The sequence below is a fragment of the Schistocerca serialis genome, chromosome 3 (assembly GCF_023864345.2).
Source record: "Schistocerca serialis cubense isolate TAMUIC-IGC-003099 chromosome 3, iqSchSeri2.2, whole genome shotgun sequence".
In the NCBI taxonomy this organism is placed as follows: domain Eukaryota; kingdom Metazoa; phylum Arthropoda; class Insecta; order Orthoptera; family Acrididae; genus Schistocerca; species Schistocerca serialis.
The window spans coordinates 802,590,961-802,614,288 of record NC_064640.1 but is presented as its reverse complement, the minus strand read 5'-3'; the positions used below and the strand labels follow the sequence as shown (position 1 = coordinate 802,614,288).

The window sequence follows — 23,328 nt, the reverse complement described above, 5'->3', positions numbered from 1 at the left end:
CTAAATAAATGAACGGCGAAATTGACAATTTTGTAAAAGATAAAAGATGTATTTTTGACCTGATTTTGTAAAAAAATATGTTTTATAAAGCTTTCCCAACTTCTCTCATCAGAAACACAATTATTTTAACCACAAAAAAGTGTATTTGATTATTCAATGTGGGCTAGCAATGCTAGATAATTTGAATCAAAATTGTGAGTGAAAATTGTGGTAGTAAACACATGTTGTACATTAAACTTGATACACAATAGCTCAGTAGCACAAGGATGTAGAATTCAAAATGTCATTCACCTACTATGTTCTAGTAGTCTACCAATTTGTCAATAAGATGACAATTTTTGTGAAATGTGAAAATTGAGTATGTTCAACAATTCTTTTAAAAACACTATTTTCTGTTAAAGCTTCAAAACCAGTATCATTTGAAACAGCATGTTTTAAGCCCCCCACCAACAAACAGTAGGTTTCATTTCCAACATGGGCTAACAATGCTACATAAACTGAAGTGAACTAGCTGGAAAAATTACACTGCGAATGAAGTTGTTTTAACTTTGGCTTCTTGTCTCTAGTTCATTAAAGGCATGATAAACATGAAACTTTGAACAACAATAACTTAGCAACATAAGGTTTTTCAGTATAAAATATCATTCACATATTGCTTTCTAAATTTCTTCAAAATCAGTTCAAACTTGATTTTTGTAAATACCTCAAAAACCGACCACATTGACTAGTTTTAGAAAATATGTTTTCCATAACTGATTTCAAACTAACCTCAGTTGGAAAGAGCATGTTTACAAGCATCCGGGAAATCATGTTCAATTTTCCAGTGAGCGCAAACAGTACCTGAAATGTACCACAGCAACAGGTTAAATTTCAACAAATTGCTGACCGTGTTTTGTTGCACATACTTTTATTTGTACATTGACAAGTAATATGTCACTATATTGCGTTGGTATACAGTGATACTGTTTACAGTTTACGCTGTAATCAGTTTCCAGAAAATGAACTGCAGTAAGTGGCTCAAAAATTAAGAAAAAATGTTAACTACAATGTAAACAAGTTTAAAATAACAGTTGATATTACTTTTTCCTTGCCGCCTATATGAGATACTCCTACAGATAAGAGAATTGGAGATAAGGTACTTGGCAACCGGCTTTGTAAGCAGATAGGTACCACCACAAGCATGTGTGACCCCTACAATAATGGGGTTGCTGGTCATGTTCTTCAACCAGTTGTGACAATGCCACCATGGACCGACACAATATAGAGTGATATTACTTGTCACTTTAAAAATTAAAACCACGTGCAACAAAACACGGACAACATGGTACTGCAATGTAGCCTGTTGGTGTGGTACATACTCACAAATTTGTCCATCATTTTCAGGTATTGTTTTTGCAAGTTGGAAAATCAAATGTGATTTTCTGAATGCTTGAAAATGTGCTCTCTTCAGCTGTGATATGTTTGAAATTAAGAATGGAAAACAGATTTTCTGCAAGCAAGTTGAATGTGATCTATTTTTGTAATTCTTTATGAAAATCAAGCTTGAACTGATTTTGTACAAATTTGGAAAGCAGCAAGTGAATGATAGTTTTTATTGGAAAACCTTAGATTGCTAACTTGTTGTGTTCAAAGTTTCATGTTTATTGTGCCTTTAATCAACAAGATACAACAAGCCAAAGTTAAAATTTTATTCGCAGCGCGATTTTTCCAGTTACTTTGCCACAATTTATATAATATTGTTAGCCCATGATGGAAATTAAGCCCAGTGTTCTGTAGGGGCTTAAAAAACATTTCAAATGAGACTGGTTTCTAGCTTTAATAGAAAACTTTATTTATAAAATAAGTGTCGAATATGCTCTATGTCCAGCTTTTCACAAAAATTGTCATTTTTCTGAAGAATTCGTAGATTATTCGAAAATAGTACATGAATGAAATTTTGCTTTCCACATCCTTGTGCTACTGAGCTATTATGTGTCAAGTTTCATTTTTAGGATGTGTTAACTCTATGAGACACAATAATCTGAATTTTTCACATTTTTCGTACCACGATTTTTGTGCCCAACTTTGATTCAAGTTATCCAGCATTGTCATCCCCCTGTTGGATAATCAAATACACTTTTTTGCAGTTAAAAGCGTAGTCTTATTAATAAGACTAGTTGGGAAAGTTTTATAAGCAACAGTTTCTTGCAAAATCGGGTCAAAAAATTCCGTAGTTTTTAACTTTTTTACAAAATCTTCAAATCTGCATTTAATTTATTCAGTATTGGACACTAGTATATAAATGAAACTTAATATTTGGGAACCTAGAGTTGTTAGGTTACTACTTGCCAAGTTTGATGTTCATTATACATCTAGTCCCCACAATATAGGAAGCCAAACTACGAAATTTTTTTCGGACACCATTTTTTTCAGGCGATTATGCCAAAATTTTCTTTCTGAATATGCCTATTAAATTCTTTTCATTATTATTGAATGCATAAAGTTGTACAAGATGGCCGATTTCATTTCTTTCAACAAAATACTGCCCGAGATGTAACAGCTCAAAGTCACCAGAAATTCACACTTGCTCTGCGCAAAGTAGTGCATGGGGTCAATCAAGTTATTTTATCTTGGCCAGTATTGCTTTGGTGAAGATTAAACTTTATCATTGTTCGCTGGGGACCTCTCTATATTTCATTTTACTGCTCAGGATGAGGTTCTTATCATTTTAGATAATATCTTGTTGTAAGCACTTCACTTACGCACACCATTCACATCCATTCTTTTTCTTCAACACAAGGTTGTGTAAATAATTTTGAAACTATAAAAATTTTTTCATTTAAGTTTTTGCCATCCATACCCAATTCTCTTATTTTTGATATCTCCACTCAAACACAAATTAGATATACAGCAATGTCAAGGAATGCTAGAGCGAGTTGTACTGAGTATGTGAGCTGCACTATCGCAGTTATGTATAAGCTAAATTATTTGCTTCAATTCTGCAGGGACTTAAATGGTTGCCTTTAATGTGCAGTAACTTACTGACGCCTAACCTATTCCTGACCATTATTATTCACTGAATTAATATACTTATCCACTGTTGTCCTTCTTTGGTGTGTCACAAATATTCATTGTTATTAACAACCTATTTCAATTGTGTTATAAATTACAATCAAGTAGTGCCATCACTACCCATACTATTTTCCCATGACTTCTCAGTTCCACACGAAGTAAATACCTAACTATGTGGATTACCTCAGAAATACAACAGTATCACATGCAAATTGAACAAATGCAGATTCTTCTTAAGCCATGTTGACCATGTCAACTTCTTAGATTACATCCATTGTAAGAATAGAAAACCAAACCATGTAAAAGCAACTGATCGGCAATATCAACCAATCTGCAGGAACATTAAGTAATTTCTGAGAAGTGAGCTAAAGTATTATGCAAAATTCATCACATGGACCACTTACATTATGTAACCTTTGAACCTACTGCAAAGAAAAATCGCTTGTTCATTTTGCCAGAGGGATGTATTGAGACATTGTCTGAACTCTGGCATAAACCACAGTCACCAACTTCATGCCATGTAAGCAGTTGGAGATGGCAACACATATCTCCCAAAATGGCATCATCAAGGTTCTTGTTCATAGACAATATGATGGTATCACACCAGTATCTAAGGAGAACACTGATGAAAGAAGATTATTGGGGCCAACGTGAAACAGATGGATGAGGACACAGCATCAGGGGTGATACAGGAGGTTACAGTGGAGATCAGCATTATCATCATTAATATGAAAAAGACACCAAAGAAACAGCCTCCAAACACTGAGTAAGAAAAGCAGTGGATTTTAAGCCACAATGACAAGGCATACAATGACATCATAGGAAACACTCATTCGTTCCAAATGAATCTTGTGATGAGACATACTGCTGAGGGCCAATAGCTGCTGCTGACACGATTATAACAACGCAAAAGCATTTACTATTTGCGTACACTTAAGCACTAGTGAAGAGCAGCAAGAACTGATATAGGATGAAGAAAAAGCGAGTGAATGAGAGATGGTCATTGTTACTGTCAAGGTGAAAGTATGTAGAGGGAACACTATAGGCTTTGTCAGTTCTGGTGGCAAGTTGTATGCAATTTCAAAGGGGCAATATGAAGAACTAAACTAGGAGGTAGCTATACCTTCCAGTTGGTGGCTTTACAATAAGGTCCTGTTAGAGTGCATGTCAAACCAATAAAGTCTTTAAGTACTGTTAAATATCAAATTTGAAGAATTTCTGCAGTGATTCCAAAATTACAGATAGTAATTATTATGGGCTCAGACTAGTTAGCAAAACACAAGGCAGAAAGAGATTTTGCTGTATGTGAGAAAGGGTTTATAAAGAAGACAATAGAAGAGTACTTAAATTTTCTGTAAAAGTAGTTATTGATAGTAACCAAGGTTTTATGCGTATTCATGAGGAGAAGAGAATGGGAGCAAAGAGGAAATTAGGACCATTAACCTAGTTGGAAAGAATAATGGCACAGAAAACGAGGAACTAGGCGTATTAACTGCAGCAAAAGTACAAGCAACAGACGAGCCCGCAAAATTATTATTATGACACTAGCTGAGAAACTTGGCAATGGTTGTGTATTTATAGCTGTGTTCAAGACTTTCTTTGTATGGAATTTAGTTTTGACTTATAGAGCTTCTTTGTACACAAAGTTTGCAGCAGTATGACTGAGGACATGAAAGAAGAGCTTGTTTGGTTTACTAACATGGCAGAGAGCCATGCAGAACCAGCCATGTGAAAAGTGACTGACACTAACGTCATGCCTGCAACACACAGTTTCTGGCCTTGTTTATGGTCACGGCATAACATAAGATCACCAGTAACTGTACTCATTTAAAGTGAAATGATAAGTGGGATTCAGGGTATAAAAACTCACTTACTTGCATCTCTTCCTATCAAAATTTCTACTTTTATGGTTTTATGTTGGAGAGAAGTAACTTTAAGCCCCTGTAAGTGAAAGGTTCTGAGGAGCAAGATAATGCAGGATGCTGTTGATCAGAGTTATGCCATGCCTCCCTTTTGGAAGGAGTTGCCAAAGAGCAAGTTAAAGCCTGATTTTCTGAAACTGCAGAAAGCCTTGCCACATGATCTTCAGTGGATTATTGAGACCGCACAGCCCTCAGTCTTTCTACCTGCCAGAAAGATGAGGCATGCGCCACATTGGGTCGATCTGATTGGCTGCTGATGATGCTATCATGCCTATATAAGCGAGAAACTGAAGCAGCCCTGGCAGTCAGTGAACTCCTGACGATGATGGCGGAGATGGTCATCGAAAGATTGAGGATTTTATTTGAATTGATGCGGCTTGAAATCCGAGAACGTTTTATTCATGTATGCCGTCGCGAAAGACCCTGAGGACACATAACTAATGATTTAGGCAACCAATTGATATAGTGGGAACTTTCCTCTTGTCACTTACAAGTAATTACAGGGGAATAATCAGGCCTGTCTGCATGTGCTGTTTGTAATTTAGAAGTTCCATAGCCCTCAATACAGGTGTGTCTGTCATACTATGATGGAAAGAAATGCTCATATAATCTAAAGTTGCCACATATTAGTAAGTATAAGGAGTGATCAGATGAAAAGGTATGAAACATCTTAACAAACAAACCAGTTGAAATTTGCATAGACCACTTGGGATAATGAAGTGAGACATCACTTCAAGCCAGAGACAAAGCAGGATGGCGTGCAGTGGAAGCATGCACCATCACCTCCCCTTAAAAAATTCAAAGCTTTGCTGTCAGCAGGCAACATGATGCTCACACTCTTTTTTAGAGGCTGATACTGATAGAATTCCACAAGCTCAGAAAAACCATTTACAGTGATGTGTAGTATGAGATACTTTGTAGCCTACACAATTCCATCAAGAGCAAATGGCCTGGGCTAATCATGGAGGGAGTGATTCTGCTTCACGCCAATGCATCCCTACGTCTCCAAGGTCACACAAAGTGTAATGGCCAAGTTAGAGTGAGAGCAGCTTGAACATCTCCTCTCCAATCTGGATATGTCGCCCTGCGACTTCCATGTGTTTGGGCCACTAAAAAACCATCGCAAATTGATGTGCTCCAATCGTGACAATGAACTTAAGATGCATTTAAACACCATACTTGGTTCACTGGGAAACATTCAGAATTCAATCACTGTCATGTTCTTATATTTGCAGTAGTGTGGAATTATCAGTTTATTTGTAGAAATTGATGGGGAATGTTAACAGCTTCATGCAGTACTTTGTGACTGTTTGCATTGGTAACTGTGCAACAATTGTAATTTAGATATTGTCTCTTTACTCAACAGTATTAAGTTATTCTTATTTATTTTATAGATCACCTCCAGAATGTTTTTAATTTCACAGCACATTTATTTATTTATTTTTTTGGCAGCCTTTTAAAAATGTAACTTTTAGCCACTATATGGCTGTTCATATTAATAATTCTTTCTTGTGTTTGCAGTCTAGTTTCAAGAGTGATGTCTGGAGTTTAGGGTGCATATTGTATCACCTTCTGTACAAAGTTACACCATTTGAACATATTAAAGATCTTGATCAGAAGATATCGGCTATTAGTGACGCAGATATACCAATAGAGTATCCGTACAGGGCTGATTGCCCTAGGGGTTTGACTGAGGTTTTACGCCAGTGTTTGATACGGGCTGAAGATGCAAGACCATCTGTGGAAGAAATTATCAATTATCCATGGCAGTGAAGGTGAGCAACAACATTTTCATAGGTTAGCTATCAATTATGCTAATAAATATGTAGATATAAGGTAACTGCAGCCTCTCAGCTACAGCACTGAACATTGCCAGATCTGTCTTTATGCTTTGTCATGTTGGTTTTGAAGAAAGTGCAGTGTGTTACATTTTTGTATTGATTAGCTACATTTTTAAAATTATGGGTAGCTTTCAATGTTGCTCATGAATAAGTCTTTTATTTTACAAGCCTCTCTACATAGGACTTGGGACAAATACACTGCTTCACGTTACATGTTTCAAATTACTTATCATCTGGTTATTACTCCTTTTTAATCATATGTGTACTCTGTAGATCTACCATAAAAATAAGATGGAGGAGGGTGCATTTTTGTTCATTTAATATATACTTCTATAATATTCTACTGTAGTTTCTGAGTCTTCCATTAATTTTGACGTTTTCAACTGGCAAACTTTCATGAAGAATGTTGCTGCTATGAACACTCAATAAAGATGTAATGGGGAGTCCAGCACCTCAAGCTCTAAAATATCAAAATTATATGTGTGGCGTTGTGGTGTCTATTCTTTTGGACATGTCCGAAAGAACAGACACCAATGTGTTGTTGAATGCCACTATTGTCACTCTGGGCAAAAAGTCCATTGTTTAATATCACACTCATATACTCCCTTTACAAATCTGCACATACAGAAAATGGTCTTGAAACAGCTAAAGTCCATATTTACAGACATATTTGCCGAGGAGTACAGTCTCAGTTTTTGTCATTCCAAAAATAGATCTCTGTCATCTAAGCATGGCCTACTGTATGGCTGAAGTCAATAAAGATAAACTTACATCTAATTATATCTCACCTTTTAACAAAAGATATGGCTTGAGAGGAGGAGAAACAAAATAAGTAGTGAGCACTAAAGTCAGATGGGGATTTTGTAAGTTGCAACTTTGATCTCCAGCAAGTTTTGTTGGCATCAACTGATCCCACAAAAAATGCTTTGTTTTACTAGCTACAATTGAAATCTTTTAGTTTTGCAATGAATGGTGTAAAATAAAACAAGAATATTGTTTAATCAACGAAACTAGAGGGAATCAGGGAAGATGTGAGATTGAAAGCTATTTGTACGAATATTTCAAATTTTTCCATGCAGTGGTAAACTGCATTTTATGTTTTAGTAATCACTGTGGAAGACAGAATCCAAACAAATTCGTTGCTACACTGTGCTTCATTGCTGTTCAGGAAATACCTAACCTATAAACCACTGATTTAAAATTCATGGTTATTGGTTTATATTGAAGTGGAATGCAACTCAGTGCGTTTGGCAGTCACTAAAAAAAGGAAAACAATATGCCAAGATTATCATTTGGTAGTGTCATCTGAATGACTATTAGGAAAGATGATGTGAATGGGAAACCAGTTGGATGGTAGAGGATGTTCTGACCAAACTTCACAAAACAGCATCCGTTTGTCACGTGATTTAAAGAACATTTTGATGAGGTGTATAGAACTCTGGACTATTAACAAGAAAAATCAACAATATCTCATTGTCAGATTGTCAGACACCAAATTTTTGTATATGTCTATCCTGCCCATAACAAGGGAAAAACACAAACCTCTGAAGAAATAAAAAATTAATTGGCTTTCATTTAGAAATTGGTGCTATAAAAGCAACTCACCTGAGAATGAATTGAAATAAATAATACTTTGTCATACATATTTTAAATACCAATATGACATGGAATCTCTAATTATTCAGTTGAGAAATAATTTATACTTGGTAAGGAGTTTGAAAAGTCCAGTTAGTTGCCAGGTTGTGTGTTTCAAGGTGGGACTAACACATGATTCAGTTAAAAAGTGCGCTCGCAACTGCATTTGAAAATGGAATTTTGTAGTGATAAACAGATAGTTCCATTTTTCAGAAAACTGAATGTTAAGCAATATGTAAAAGGAAAGTCAATTTGTGTGAAAATCAGGAATGGCCTTTGATTTCCTCTTATTTCAAGGCACTGTTGAAATACTTCACACCCTTCCTACCTTGGATGGCTAAGGTTCTTCTGTGATTCTACGCTTAAGTCAGAGGATATCTTCTACAGGCCAAAGATTGTAAGTTAATAGCTGCTTTTCATCATATGCTTTGCTGTAAGTATTGAAAATGATGAGTACATATATATGTGCAGCTGGAACCATAAGAATAAATCACTGTGGCAATTTCCCTCTTACACCAAAGGAGAAACCAAGGTGATACAGTGAAGAAGTTATCAGTGTACATAATGATGATGTCTTTGTTAAATTAATTGACAATAAAGACATTGTGCTGTCTTCTAACTATGGAGGGATAGTTATTGAGGAGCATGCCACAAGGTGGGATGAGAAAAATGGAAAATATATTGAAATCTTAAGGCCTGAAATTGTCAAGAGATGTAATCATGGATCAGGTGTGCTTGATATTATGCACAAGCTACTGGGACTTTACTGAATTCATGTAACAGGGTGTATATGACCCGGGACAACCGGGAGATCTGGGAAAAACCCGGGAATTTTTTAGAATTCCTGGAACTTTTCATTGTTTTAGTTGTCAGTTAAATCTTTATAATTTTGACTGGTAAGAACCGATACTCTAACAAAGGATATTACTCTAGCCTGCTACTGCAGAATAATACTGCAGCAATATAACATGAATGAGAGGGGGGAGGGGGGGAACGAAAATAAAGCTTAAGTTGCAAAGGGAAATTTCCAAATACAACAACAGAACACAGTGCTCATACAAGTGTCTGTCAACAGTAAACTGTGTCAAAGGCCTTAGGAAGACTATACAATGCTTTGTAACAACAAATTGCCTCCGATGAGCGTGACATCACAACTGTTTACATTAGATTTGTTCGAGCAGTGGTGAGTGGGCTCATGTGCATGCACAGTGGAGTTAAGTATGACTAGTGCGTTCTCCCACTTCTGGCTACAGTAGTGTGGCTGTTAGCTGTATAAGCAGTAGCAGCAAGCAGCCAGATGCTACCCAGAAAAATTTTACTGGTGCTCCCAAGCTGCCAGATTCATGCATGCGTTGCAGGCCTGGATCTAGGGTTTGGGTTCAGGGGAGGGGGGGGGGGGGGTGTATCTGCCCGGGCGGCAATTTCAATGGGGTCGCCAAATTCATATTCTCGAGGAAAAAAGCCTTGTTTCACAAAGCGCCTAGCACCCAGCGCACATTGGTCTATCGATTATTCACATGATTTTGAAACGCAACCCTGTTGGCTCTTAAACATTTTTGAACACATTCTAAGTTGATTACAGATTGAATAATAAGTTTATTTTTGAATGCGTGCATAGTGTACGTGCCTGGGGAATCATGGTCGCATCTGGAAATAAACTTTCCATCCTCGAGGGAGGGTCAGTTGGAGGGAAGGTCTCCACTATCTAATATTGCTCATTTCCTATAGACAAAAGGGGACAGGCTACATGAGCTGAGTGGCATAAACCTGAACGGGCCAATGCCAATCGCTGTTTGTTTATGTGGTTGACTGTGTTTACGAATGATCAGCTTTGTTATAATTACTAGCAAAATCCATAGATTCAGATTACCAGAGAGGAAATAAATGACAAACAGGAATAACAGGTAAGGAAGATTACATATTATCTTCTCGGTATACCCAGAAAAATGACATTGTGACAGAAAATGTTTGGCCAGATCGTTACGCAAGTAAGGGCCACTTAAGTTCTATTCTGGGAGAAGCGTGGAAAATGTGTTGTATGAACACGTAATAACGCCTAACTGTAGAATAAACACGAGATAACGAAACAAGAGAATAAAATTTGACACTGGCAGGAATAGTTAAAGAATTAATTATAACAAAATTGTTTGTTACAATGAGGAAGAAGAAGAATGGGGACATCACACAAATTATGAAAGAGTATGACAATTCCAAATTTATACAAATATTTCGTACTACTACTTTTCAGTTTCGTGCTTGAGAAGCTGGAGTGTATGAATGAAATGTGAAACTATTTCCTAACATAAAGCTTTTTGCTTGTAGTAGGCCTAATAGGCATTTGATATTGGTACTTTGTGAGTTATATCCTGTTGCACTATAAAAATGACCATTTGTGCCCAAACAGTCTCGTTTATTTGGTGTGTGTTACAACTGCTGCAATATTAGACAGGCCTATTTTGTTTCATCTAGCGGACACTGGCAAAATAGACTTTTAAATATTAGATGACAGTTAGATTTTTCATGTAGCAAAATGTTTGATGAATTTTGATGAGGTATTAGATCCTTTCGCAGAAAGGGAAGCACGGCATGTAAAGCTGTAGCAAGATTAGAGAGAAAAAAATGCTAGGACCTAAGGATTGAAGAAAAGTGTACTGTCTTACTTATCCCTTGTCTTTACTGGTTTTATGTATCCTATATTTAATTTTATGTCACACAAAACGACAACAGGCAATAAAGAGTGCAAATTTTCTGAAGAGTCCTTGTTCTCCTGGTTACAAATAATCCCATCCACCACTAATTGAGTTTTTGTTTTAAAGAGAGGCAGGATGTCAGAATGGCCGACTGAGAGCAGGAGAGGCACCACAGGATGTTTTAATTTGAATTGTCCTGAATATAGTTTGGTGGTATCCATTACAGACTATACACATTTGAATTCCACAGAGCAAAATATGGTGATGTGCGATAGATGAATGCTGTGTGAAGAGGCAGGGCACTGCACGTTGGCACACTTAAGACGTTGAAAATATATGTTTTATGTATCAGCTCCTTCAGGAAGATGTGCACTACAAAATGAACATATTTTTGAAAAGTCGATTATTTTAAATTTTTGGCATCGTATCTCAAACTCTCGAGGGAGGGTCAGTTGGGGGGAAGGTCTCCACTATCTAATATTGCTCAGTTCAGAAATATCATTGATCCGAGTCTGATGTGCAGAGCAGTCTGAGTTTGAGTATGGCTTGTTTAACGTTTAGTGATTTTGCCGCTTCCTGTTCCTTCACAGCTCTCATGTCAAATGAAAACAAAATGGATTTATGTGGCTGGGAGCTATCAAGTGAATTAAAATACATTCACATAATTATGGAATGCTAAAATATGTTATTAATTTCAGATCTTATTTTATTTCCATCTTTCTGACAATGAAGAATTAATTGCCTTGTTGAACAATGATGTTATTTTTGTCATTTTGTTAAAGAAATTTGGCTTTTATTAAAGTGAATGGTGGTTTGAAAAGCGTTACTTTCAAAATAAATTTCCTTTTGCACAAGATGAACAGTGTGTGAGAATGTATGATGAATTTCTTAAATCACAGAGTGTTTGACTCTCATTTAAAACTCAGCTCTTTGAGGATGAGCCATTTAGAAGAATTTTGTGCCCAGAAGAATGACATTAATGTCATTATTAAAAATTTTACTGGCACATTTGTGTGATGTATCTTGAAGTGTAACATGCACAAAAAAGCTTATTGATCTATTAGTAGTTGTGAGTGTGCATGGTAATTACGATGATAAATAATCACTCTCACTCCTGTCACTTATTATGAATACTTTTATTCTCACAATGCATGTGGCATAGAGCTCGTACTACAGAGAACTGATCTTGCTGTGGTACAGGAGCGATATTTTTGGGAGGAAGAGCCAATAGTTCTACGTCCCCACAAATCTTCGAGACCAATATTATATGTGAAAGCTTCACTTTTCTTGTAGCAACACTATGTATATTAATTTAAACTATTACTTTTTCCTGTTTGTGTGTTCACACTACTTGAGGCAGTGATGTTGCTATTAGCTGACTAAATCACGTCTCCTATACTCTGAATATCCACTGTCATCAGCTGGTGAGATAACTTGACATGAGCTATGACTGGCTTACAAAAGCGCTTTGCAGTCTCAATCTCAATTTCAATGCTTTGGAAAGTAACAGGCGGTGTTTGATGAAATTCACATTTATACTTTCGTTATATGAAAATATGCAGTGTATTTGTTGCTGCACATCAAAGATCATTCCGAATTTTATTTATTTATTATTTTTTTTCCCCTGAGTTTCATTTTCTAAAGTGCCACAAAATTCTACGCTGGTGTATAAAACCATAGCCATTCAAAAGATTTACAGTTCTGAGGGAAAGTATACTGTCACTTAACATGGAAAAAGTGTATTTTCACTCAGGAGAAAGTGCATTTTTAACCAGGAAATCCAGGAAAAATCCAAGAATTTTTTTTCCTTGTCTGCGTATACACCCTGTGTAAGATCAAGAACATCATGTTACAAAAGATTTTTCATGCTGCAGATTTTCTCTTTGTCAGTACTAGGTTGTAATATAAGCACATTAGACAAAGAATCAATTACCAGCAGGAGACTACATACTAATATCATGTAACACAGTCTTTTGTCTTGATGATGTCCTCAGTTCAGCAGGAAAAATTGTCCACAAATTTATTCAGGTATGCCATATCCAGCTGAAGCCACTCGTTGACGATTAGATCCTCCAGAGCTACAAAACTACAGGGATGCTAATTGGTATATTTTGAGTGCTATTCCAAATTGTCCCAGATATTTTCTGTGGCATTAAGCTTCGGTGATTTAGTGGGTCAATTGAGGCACGATAGGGGTTCCAAGTGTTTGTCAAACTAGGAATGTATTTGTGCAGCTGTTGTCATCTGGGAAGGTTGGAGTGTATGCAGCATAGTAAACATGGAGATGTAGAGGGAAAGGCAACACCAGGAATGTTGAAATAAACATCTCGGTTCATGTCCAGTAGTTAACTGAATCAGTGGACAACGACAAATAGCTGCAAAACATCAGAGACCAGCCTGAACTACAGCCTCCACACACTACAGTTTAAACACCTCATGGGCTATTGGTACACTCAGCAGCTTGCCTAATTTGAAAAGAGGCAAAGTCACAGCTTGTTGCTACACACCTCTAGTCAGCTACTATCCAGATGCTTTGCTGTTAGGCCCATCGAAGACATTCAATTATATTTGAGCAATGACCTTTTGTGAGGTACCTGAATTCAAATGTTGACTGTGTGCAGTTCTCTTCACAACTTTCACTCAGGAACTGCTTGCGTTGGAACTGCTTTCACTCACAGCAGCACTTCCCATCCAGTGTGGGGCAGATTGTCATTGACAAGGTGTGACACTCACCTGTGGTCCCAATTGGTTATGATCTTTTTATGACTATTGTAGTTATGCCATGTTACATGGTGATGAGTGGTACAGCATTTATTCATTTTAACATTTGCAACATTTCATTACAGTGTTTCATTTTAAAATTGAATTGACATTTCCCTTCTAGCCAGACACATGATATGACTTATTTTTGAGGTATCACTCTGTAACATCACAATAAGAACAAATGATGAGAAAATATATATATGAGCAAGCAAACTGTATTCACAATGTCGATCTCATTTTCAGCATCCCATACACAATTCAGTTCACAATGTTCTTTGTGATATTCCATTTTGAACACAGCATGAACTTAAATAGCCGTAATCTTATGGTAGCAATACACATTCAGCAGCGCATTGTGTGATGTAAAAAAAAGTAAAGTTTTAATCAACCCAAAGGTTGATTTCAACACAGGCACAGCCATGTATGCCACTGCCTTCCACTGGACAGTCTGCACTAATACACCAACAAATTGGGCAACTTCATTCATGATGTTGTCGTGGGCACATCGAATCGTGATAGCTCCTTCCTGTCATTTTGCCATGTCTCCAGTGGCAGAGGGTCACATGACTGCCTGATATCGTTTCTACATGATATATTGCACTCTAAAGTGACTAGTGTACTCTTTTAAGGAGGTGACTAATATTTCTGCAATAAGCTGCAAAGGGATTGGAAGATTAAAAAGAGAAAAAGAATTTTCAAAACTTTGGGTAATTTTCAAAACTTTGGGTAATTTTCAAAACTTTGGGTAATTTTCAAATATTTTTTATAATTAGTTGCATATTGTGTTACCTAGTCTCTTGTTACATCCAGATATATGTTTTGTGAGAGTGCCTGTCCATCAAAATTCAGACTATTACTTTGTAATTTCACTTTAGGTGTAGTATAATCACCAAAGACTGATTTAGTGAGTCTTCATGCCACAATGACTATTGTGTGCAATTCTGCATCTTCTTATTAATCCTTTGTTTTTATGTCACTATGCACACCACATCCTCTTGGATATCTGTAGACAGTGTGGTTCCCTTGATACTATTGACATGGTGCCATTTTCTGTTGCCACAGATATCTTTTTAACTTTAATTTTGTTTATTCCTAATCCTTTATGTTAATACCATATTTACTCAAGTAAAAATGCTATTTTCCCAAATCTGTCATTAAAGGGAAAGAAAATGCAGTGTCATCTTACATGTGCAGGGGAAACTTTGGTAGTTGATATCAATATTTTTCATTGTTTAGTAGCTCATACTGATCATTAAAATTACTGCTCATTGTTTTTTCTTATATTATGTTTTTCACCATATTTTGTGTTAGCATATGCAATTTCTGGAGATAAAAGTTTTAAAAAAGTTTTAAAAAATAAATAAAAAAAAGTAATCACAGTATTCAGTTGTCTGTCTGACAAAGCAGTAATGTTTCTTGATGTGAAAAAAATGATGAGTTGCACTATGGTTGAGAATCTACGTTAAACTGTGTGTCCTTGTATAACTGTCTGTGTAAGTCAGTTTAGAGGTCACATGAAGGCAGTGGCATACCATGTCTGTGGTTGTGTTGAAACTAACCTTTGGGTTGATGACAACTTTAGTTTTTTTACATCACACAATGCACCACTGAATGTGCATAGCTATCATGAGATTACAGCTATTCTAGTTCATGCTGTGTTCAATGCAGAATATCACAGATTGCTCATATTTATATTTCCTCCTCATTTGTTCTTATTGTGCTGTTACAGAGTGATATCTCAAAAACAAGTCGTATCATGACTAGAAGGGAAATATCAATCAAATTTTAAAATGGAACATTGTAATGCAATGTTGTAAATGTTAAAATGAGAACAATGTAAGTTTTTTTATTTTTTCTAGTGTATTAGAAGTCAGCTGTAGTAATTATAGAGGAGTATTCCCAGAAATAAGGGTCTTTTAAAGCTCTTAGCTTATGAGGAACCATCAGGCAGGTACTGCTAATCAGTATTATTAGCTGTGGGCTAAGCCAAATGGCAACTAGACAATCTGTAGATGTAAACTTTGGATAATGTACATATTAAAAGTGTGCATTAAATATAGGTATTAATTACTGTTGGTGTATTTATAAAGCAGTTTTCTTTGGCACACTAACAGTGACTACACACAAGTGACTTCAATCCCCTCTGTATTCAGCTTACACATTGTGGAATGTAGTTGGAATTACACAGAGTGCCCATGCAACTGTCACAAAAATGGTTTCTGTTCAGGAATATTATTGCATCTATTACCATATCTTTCACCTGTGTCAGTTTTTGTAATTAATAGTGATGCATCCTTGTCAAAGAATATTTTAGTCACTTTATTCATAATTTAGACATGAAGAAATTAAAAACATTAGCTGCCAGTGGGCACTGATTTAAATCAGTGAGTGAAGTTGAAAATTTGTGCCAGACCAGGATTCAAACTGGGTCAATTGCTTACTAGACAGATGCACTGACCACTGCGCGATGCAGACACAGTGATCATCGCACTCCTGTGGACAACGTTAGCGTACCCCCTGTCAGATCCAACTTCTCAACTTATGCACACACTATTGTTGTAGTGCCCCTTGTCAATTATTCTCATTACTCATGGCATTTTGATGATCTCACAAGAGTTTGAGATTGGTGAGCATTTGCACTGAAGGGGTCTTTGGGTGTCCTTGCCTTAATAATATATGTGGTAGCTGTTCTTTTAGACATGTCTGAAAGAACAGACATCACATATATATTATTCATAGTTTCTCACTGTATTCAGTTTTACTTTGCTACCAGTCAACCTGCCTTTTTTTTCTAGGTATCCTGGAGAGAAGATTAAAGCAGCTTGCCTGCCCATTTAATGGACTGAGATGTGTTAATGGCAGCCTAATACCTTTCAAAAATCTAAAAAAACACAAAACCGAGAAACAGAGATGTATAACTATAATTCAGTTAACATTATTATGAAAAGGAGAGATTGCTACTCACTGTATAGAGGAGATGAGGAGTCACACACTATTCTTTTCATAATATTGTTGTTTTTATTATTGTCCCCAGTAGATTCATTGTGAAATAGGTAATAAATGCAGATATTCAGTCCTGGTGATATAGTTTGTTATAAGCAGAAGCTACAAAGGAACTTAACTAAAATTACAGGACTTAAATAGCTCATCAGTGTTAAACAAATGACTGTAAATTAATGTAATTCTCATCATTTTAATTGCATTTATTTCTGTAACGTATTTGACATGAATAGGAATGAAGACTATCAAATATGAGTAAATATCACCAAAATATGGAAAATACTATCCCATGAAATGAGTGTAGTGGAGAAGTATGTTTGTATGTGTAAGGGAGAGGTTGAAACGAAAGGTTATACAAATTTATATTGATGAACAATCATCTAGTGAAAATTGTGGCGTTTTTGAGTGATACTTTTGATGTATGCACAAAATTTTAGCTCTCACGCGTCCTCATCTTTATCACAACTATATCATTCTTTAGTGTTCCAGTCATCTTATAAGTGTGTGTTTGTTCATTAAGATACATTTTGACTACTGATAATGCCGCATGCATGTGTATGTGATGTTTTAAAACCACATGCTATTGGAACACCAAGTTCTACACTCTCATAAACATAGCTTATGTGAGACTATTAACCACTTCCAACTATTTTTTCTGATCATTTGTCTTGTTATAAAACTAAAAGTTTAAACACTGTTGTGTGTTGTTTTTATATCTTTCAACAAAGGCAACAGAATATTAGCTCTGCTAAAACACTGTCATTTTATTTAGAAATGAATACTGTGAAACTACACATAAACTCTAGACAGTGATTAAAAATAATCCCAGGAAACATATGGTGGTATCTTATTGTTTTAATATTGACTAAGCATCTTGTACTAAATGTGTGTGTGTGTGTGTGTGTGTGTGTGTGTGTGAGTGTGGGGGGGGGGGGGGGGGGGTCAGAAGTAAAGGTATATAAGTACACTTCTTTTAGTTTTTGGAAAACTGGAGTTTAAGTTCACAAGATTTTAGAATTCCCTTCAACTTAATTTTTGTTTTATTTTAATTTTTTATACAAGACATAAAAATACTTTGTAGAATTTTCTGTTTGCTTGCTGAAATAACAGGTAAATATACATGTTCAGTATTATGTTACAATTTGTAAAAGTCTGTATGCACTTGTATCCATTTGCTTCCAGAATATTGTGAATCAAAAAGAATGTATATTATGTTTTCTCTATAATGCTTTTGTTATTGGTTGTTGTCAATTCAGTTGTCATAAAATTGCTATTTGAAGTTACAACAAAACATTTACGTAATGTTACATGAGCACCATGCCTTTCATTCGTTTTAATAGCGAAAGAAAATAGGAAAGATTACTGTTTAATATGTTATTCCATTATTGTATATTTTACTGTCCCATCTGGGTTACTTCCTTTTTCTTATATATAAACACATGGAAATAACTGTTTTGTAACATCTTGTTACTAGTTTTCTCTTTATTTACAGTTTAGCAGTGATACTTTACCATGCTCTAGATGCACTATGTCATTTTTGTATGAAATGTTACTTGTTCCCCCTTTGTTTCTGACACCCTCAAATGCCTTCTTTGAGTGAAAACTTGGTGTTCTGAACACTGTGCTTTCCACACACTTGTGAAAACTTGGCAGAAAAAGTAAGACAACTGCTGCATTTACCAAAGTTTCAAATGTGACTACATTGTTTAGAAGAACTGAAAAATAATAACAGTGTTGTGATGCAAGCAGTTTATAGGGGTAAACTGCAAATACCTCTCCCTTTCAAAAGACATCAAGTAATTGTCATTCTTTTATTTGGTGAAAAGTAGAAAATTTGGGACATGGGTTCAGTACAGGTCTTTACTACTTGTAGAGTGGGAGTAAATATGGCACCTATATATGAGGATTGTCTGCTGTTGAATACGATTGTGAAAGTGCTCAAAGGAAAATCATATCATTTGTATTGTCCAGAGAGAATAATGCCTCATTTGATAATTAATATGAGAGGATAACAATTTTACCAGATGCTCTTATGCAGTATCATTTGGCAGCTTGGTGTATGCATTTCTGATTTACATTCACTTGATCTCTATGGACCGGGAGTAACATTACTTCTTATGATCATATTGTAATCAAGTGAACTGTGTAACTGAAAAGTGTGTGTGTGTGTAAATTACAAGTAGTACTGTGTATAGTTCCTAGTTGTACTTTTAAGCTGTGTTGTTGTGCATGATATATGCTTATATTATTGAATTATCATTACTAAATGTCATATACAATGTTAAACATTGAATTTGTGTATCAAGATTTTTATGTCAGTGTTTGTTGTGATGAAAGCAACACTTACTGCTGAACAAATACAATTTTTTGGCTTCATGTTTTATAATTCCAGTTTTACCCTTAAAAGGGAGAACTGCTCCTGTTACTACTACTGCTACTACTACTACTACTACTGAGCATTAATGAACTATGCTGAAACATGTGATTTGTACAGTATGTTAATGTAAGATGAGCTAAGTTAGGGGTGTCATTGAAAGACAATGAAAGCTGGCTATTATCCCCTTGGGAACGACAGTATGCTTTTTCTTGAGTAGGTTTGTCTATACAAGTACGAGTAAATAATTTATTTGCATTTGCTGAGTTATAACTGTTGTTACTAAGACTCTTGTTATCATATATTTCAGTTCACCATCTCTCTCTCTCTCTCTCTCTCTCTCTCTCTCTCTCTCTCTCTCTCTCTCTCCCTCCCTGTTTTAACCATAAATTTTCAAGTAACTATCTCTCTGTTCCTGTCCTTGCATCACAGGAAAGACAATTCAGTTGGCTCTATTGATAAGTAGAGGTTTTTCCCACTTCAGTAACCTACAGTTACAAGCCATCATCATTTTTAATTTCTGTATGTAACTTCAAAAATAGTGAGAATTGTCTTGTGTCGTGGTTTCAGGTATCAAAACAACTATCAGTTTGGATGGATGTGTCATATTTTGAGTCTGACGTAAGGATTGGATTAGTTTACACATCTAGCTTGAAAATAACCACTATGTACCTTATGGGCACAGTTGTTCTGTGCACTCTGTCCAGCATTTACTTTTTAACTTCCTGATTTGTTAAGTTTTCCTTAAAAACAGAAAGAGTAATACAACAGAACATTGTTGCTTTTCTGGAGCCACAAGGAATTGTGCTTTCAACAATCTGGTAATTTGAGGAAGGCTCTGACTGAAATGGAAAAAAGAAATAAAATGATATTTTGAAGAAAGGGCTCATGGGGAGAAAGTAATGATAGTAAAAAAAGAATGGAAACTCAGTCTTATGTTCAGTTACAGAGATACAGGCAAATTAAGTGAAATGGATGTGCTCATGAAAGGATGACTGCAAAATATAGATATAGGTGTGGAAAAATGTAGACCCTCTATTTAAGCGTAGGGTGAAATACAGTAGACAACAGAACATGGATGTTCAACATCCAGAAAAACTGAGAGGTTGGAGCCTATTTGATAATGGGTGAGTTATGTTGAAGAAATCACTTTCAGTTCCATATCTTGCATGAGATATTCACCTATAGCTTCAGTTGTTTTCTTTATTTGGTACCTACAACACTAGATGATGTGTGCTGTATGATTGGTAATCAGATTTCCCATTTCCACATTGGAAAAGTATTGTTTGTTCATATACTCAAAAAGTTTATTGATAATCTGATCTATTTAAAAGGTGGAACGATGTAATGGCAATACACGAAAAGGAATCTGAAGTTGTGATATTGACTAAGGATGTGAACCACAAGTAAAAAGATTATGGAGGGGAAAATTGTGTTCATTATGTGGCCATTTGAATAACAACCTGGAAGTTCAAGATGCTGTAGTGTAATTTTGTTTCAAGGAAAGTTTGTATCTTTCATGTAGTGATTGTTGCCTGAGCTAAATACTTAAGTATAGGATAAACTCAAGTCTCTTAGGTGCTGCATTGTCGTCACCAGAGACACTGTACGAGATAGGCTTTCCACAGTGGCATTGTGGAAGTAAAATAACTGACCTTTTATGCTTTTAGAGTATTTTAAATTTGTAATTGGACTTATTAAAAATGCTTCCACTCTTTCCCCTCCACTCATCAGAACTCACATTCCTTTTGTATGAGATGATTCTTGTTAACTGCACAGCATGAAATTGTTTATGTTGAGCAGTTTTTGTTGTAAAATAATATTCACTGTTATTGAGTGTTTTGTGTCTATTAGATAATATTTAAATGTAGTAAATGTATTTACTCTATGCTGTGGAAGACATGTAGACAGTGTATGCTTTTTCATGTAAAAATTATTCCTCACTGATGTTTAAAGCTTTCCCGATGTACTGATTGTTCCGTAAAAACACGGGAGAAGTGCCGGATGTCAGCAACGTCCTGCCACGATATTTCGGAGCAGAGTCTTCTGGTCATCTCCAGGTGAGTACCGCTGTAGTAGTACTACTACAGTGGTACTCACCTGAAGATGGCCAGAAGACTCTGCTCCGAAATATCGTGGCAGGACTTTACTGACATCCGGCAGTTCTCCCGTGTTTTTACGGAATTATTCCTCACTGTTGGCATCATTTAGCCTATATTCTTCTTTTGTGGTTCAGCAGCTCATTGTAAGACTTGTCCTCTTCTACAATTGTTGCTGGATCTCTCCAATTTCTGGAAACCATTTTCCAGAGATCTTCAATGACTCCATCCTCCCATCTGATTTTAGGCCAATCTCGCACTCTCTGTCCTCCTTGATTTCCTAGTAATACATTTTCGGGTACTTCCACATCACTCATCAATGCTACATCCCCCCAGCCCACCTCAATCAGGATGATTTCACTATTTTTCTGATCGGTGGGTCTTTGTAAATGTTGTACAGTTCATGATTGTATCTTTTCCTCCACAGTCTTCTTTCACAAATTGGGCTGATGATTCTTCAGACAATCCTTCCAAAAGTTTGTAGAATACCTCTGTCTCTTCTTCCTCAGATTCTTCTGTTGATGCATGTGCATTAAATATAGAATAATTAAAGAATTTCCCTTTTATCCTGAGTATTGATAATTGTGGGCTAATATGTGTAAACCCAGTTACTAAGTGTTTAAATTTGTGATGTACCACAAACCCTGTGCCAAACTCGTGCGTACTCTCACTGCAGCTGTAAAATATATTAGCTTCTCTCTTTTTTAGAATCTGACTTCCTGACCACCTTACATCTTGCAGCACTATGATACTCTGCTTCAGTGTGGTTGTTTGATCCAGTAGCACTCACAAGCTCCTTGTCGGTACATAGTTCTCACATTCCATTTCCAATATATAAATCTGACTTGTACTTTATGTTTTCTTTTTTTCTCCTCTGACTTATTTGTCCATTACTGTCAATCCCTTCCATGTCGAACCCATCTCCTTTAATCAGTGCAGCTTTCCTTTGTTGAAGTTTTGCAACATATGTTTTCTTACGGATAGGGGTGTCAGCCCTATGTCCAACCTCTGCCAAAGGATGGGTGATGTTTTATTAGGGTTTTCTTCCCTTAATCTTTGGAGAACCAACCCCACCAGCTGCGAGGCAACAGCTTCTCTCTTTTATTAACCTCAAGAGGGAGGGTGCCTTTTCTACCAGCTGTGCCGTTCCAAAGGACTCCTTTCTGCCGTAGCTGCCATTTGAGTCTTCACTGTATCCCTGACTTTGGGCTCTTGCAAGATACTGTCACCAGAGCTAGGTGATCCAATTTTTTTCCATGCTATTACTCATGCAGCTCCTCTTTACCCTCTCCTTGCGGTACCTCAGGCTTGCCACAAGTATAGCGAAGTTTGTTATGTGATAATATGACTGTTAATGTGTATTACTGAAGTGTATGTATTAGATGGTGTTTAAATGTAATAAAAGTATTTACTCTGTGCTGTAGAAGGCATGTAGATAGATATGCTTTTTGTGTAAATATTTATTGTGCAAATTTGTCAGTGTTGACATCATTTAGCTTATAGTTGTAGATTAAACCAGTGAGCCAGGTGAAAGACATGCTTGTAAACCTGACACCAGAAGAAACTATAATGTTTTTTTGTCATTAGACTAAATGTCTAATCTTATTCAGATGTCTCTTGTAAGAATGTTCAAATTTCATCACATAGTGTTTTGAGCATACTAGAAGAAATTTTGTTTATCGAAGCTGTTGTGCCATGTATGAATGAAAAAGAGGGATACATTTTTTATATGACAAGAATTTATAATCTGTTGAATTGTCTTTCTCTCCTATGTGCACTGTGTAGGATTTGTATGCAACTAAGTTATTTTAAACCACCATACCTAAGATTTCATCTATTGAATTGTGTTATTTTCTTATGTGCACTGGGATGATTTTGTGTTATCATGGTATGTTAGATTGTCTTATCTAAGATAGGAAATTAGTACTGTACATTTTCCTCTTGTATTATAGT

At 36.0% G+C, this 23,328-nt stretch overlaps 1 protein-coding gene across 1 annotated transcript in view; it reads left to right on the top strand.

The window, feature by feature from the left end:
- Positions 1 to 17,786, top strand: part of LOC126470648 (uncharacterized) — a 189,650-nt gene extending 171,864 nt beyond the window's left edge. Inside the window, exons 10-11 of the mRNA XM_050098630.1 lie at positions 6,495 to 6,748; positions 16,698 to 17,786. Coding sequence (XP_049954587.1) covers positions 6,495 to 6,746 — 252 coding nt within the window. The 3' untranslated portion in view covers positions 6,747 to 6,748; positions 16,698 to 17,786. The remainder of the gene's footprint in view (positions 1 to 6,494; positions 6,749 to 16,697) is intronic.
- Positions 17,787 to 23,328: the final 5,542 nt, after the last annotated feature.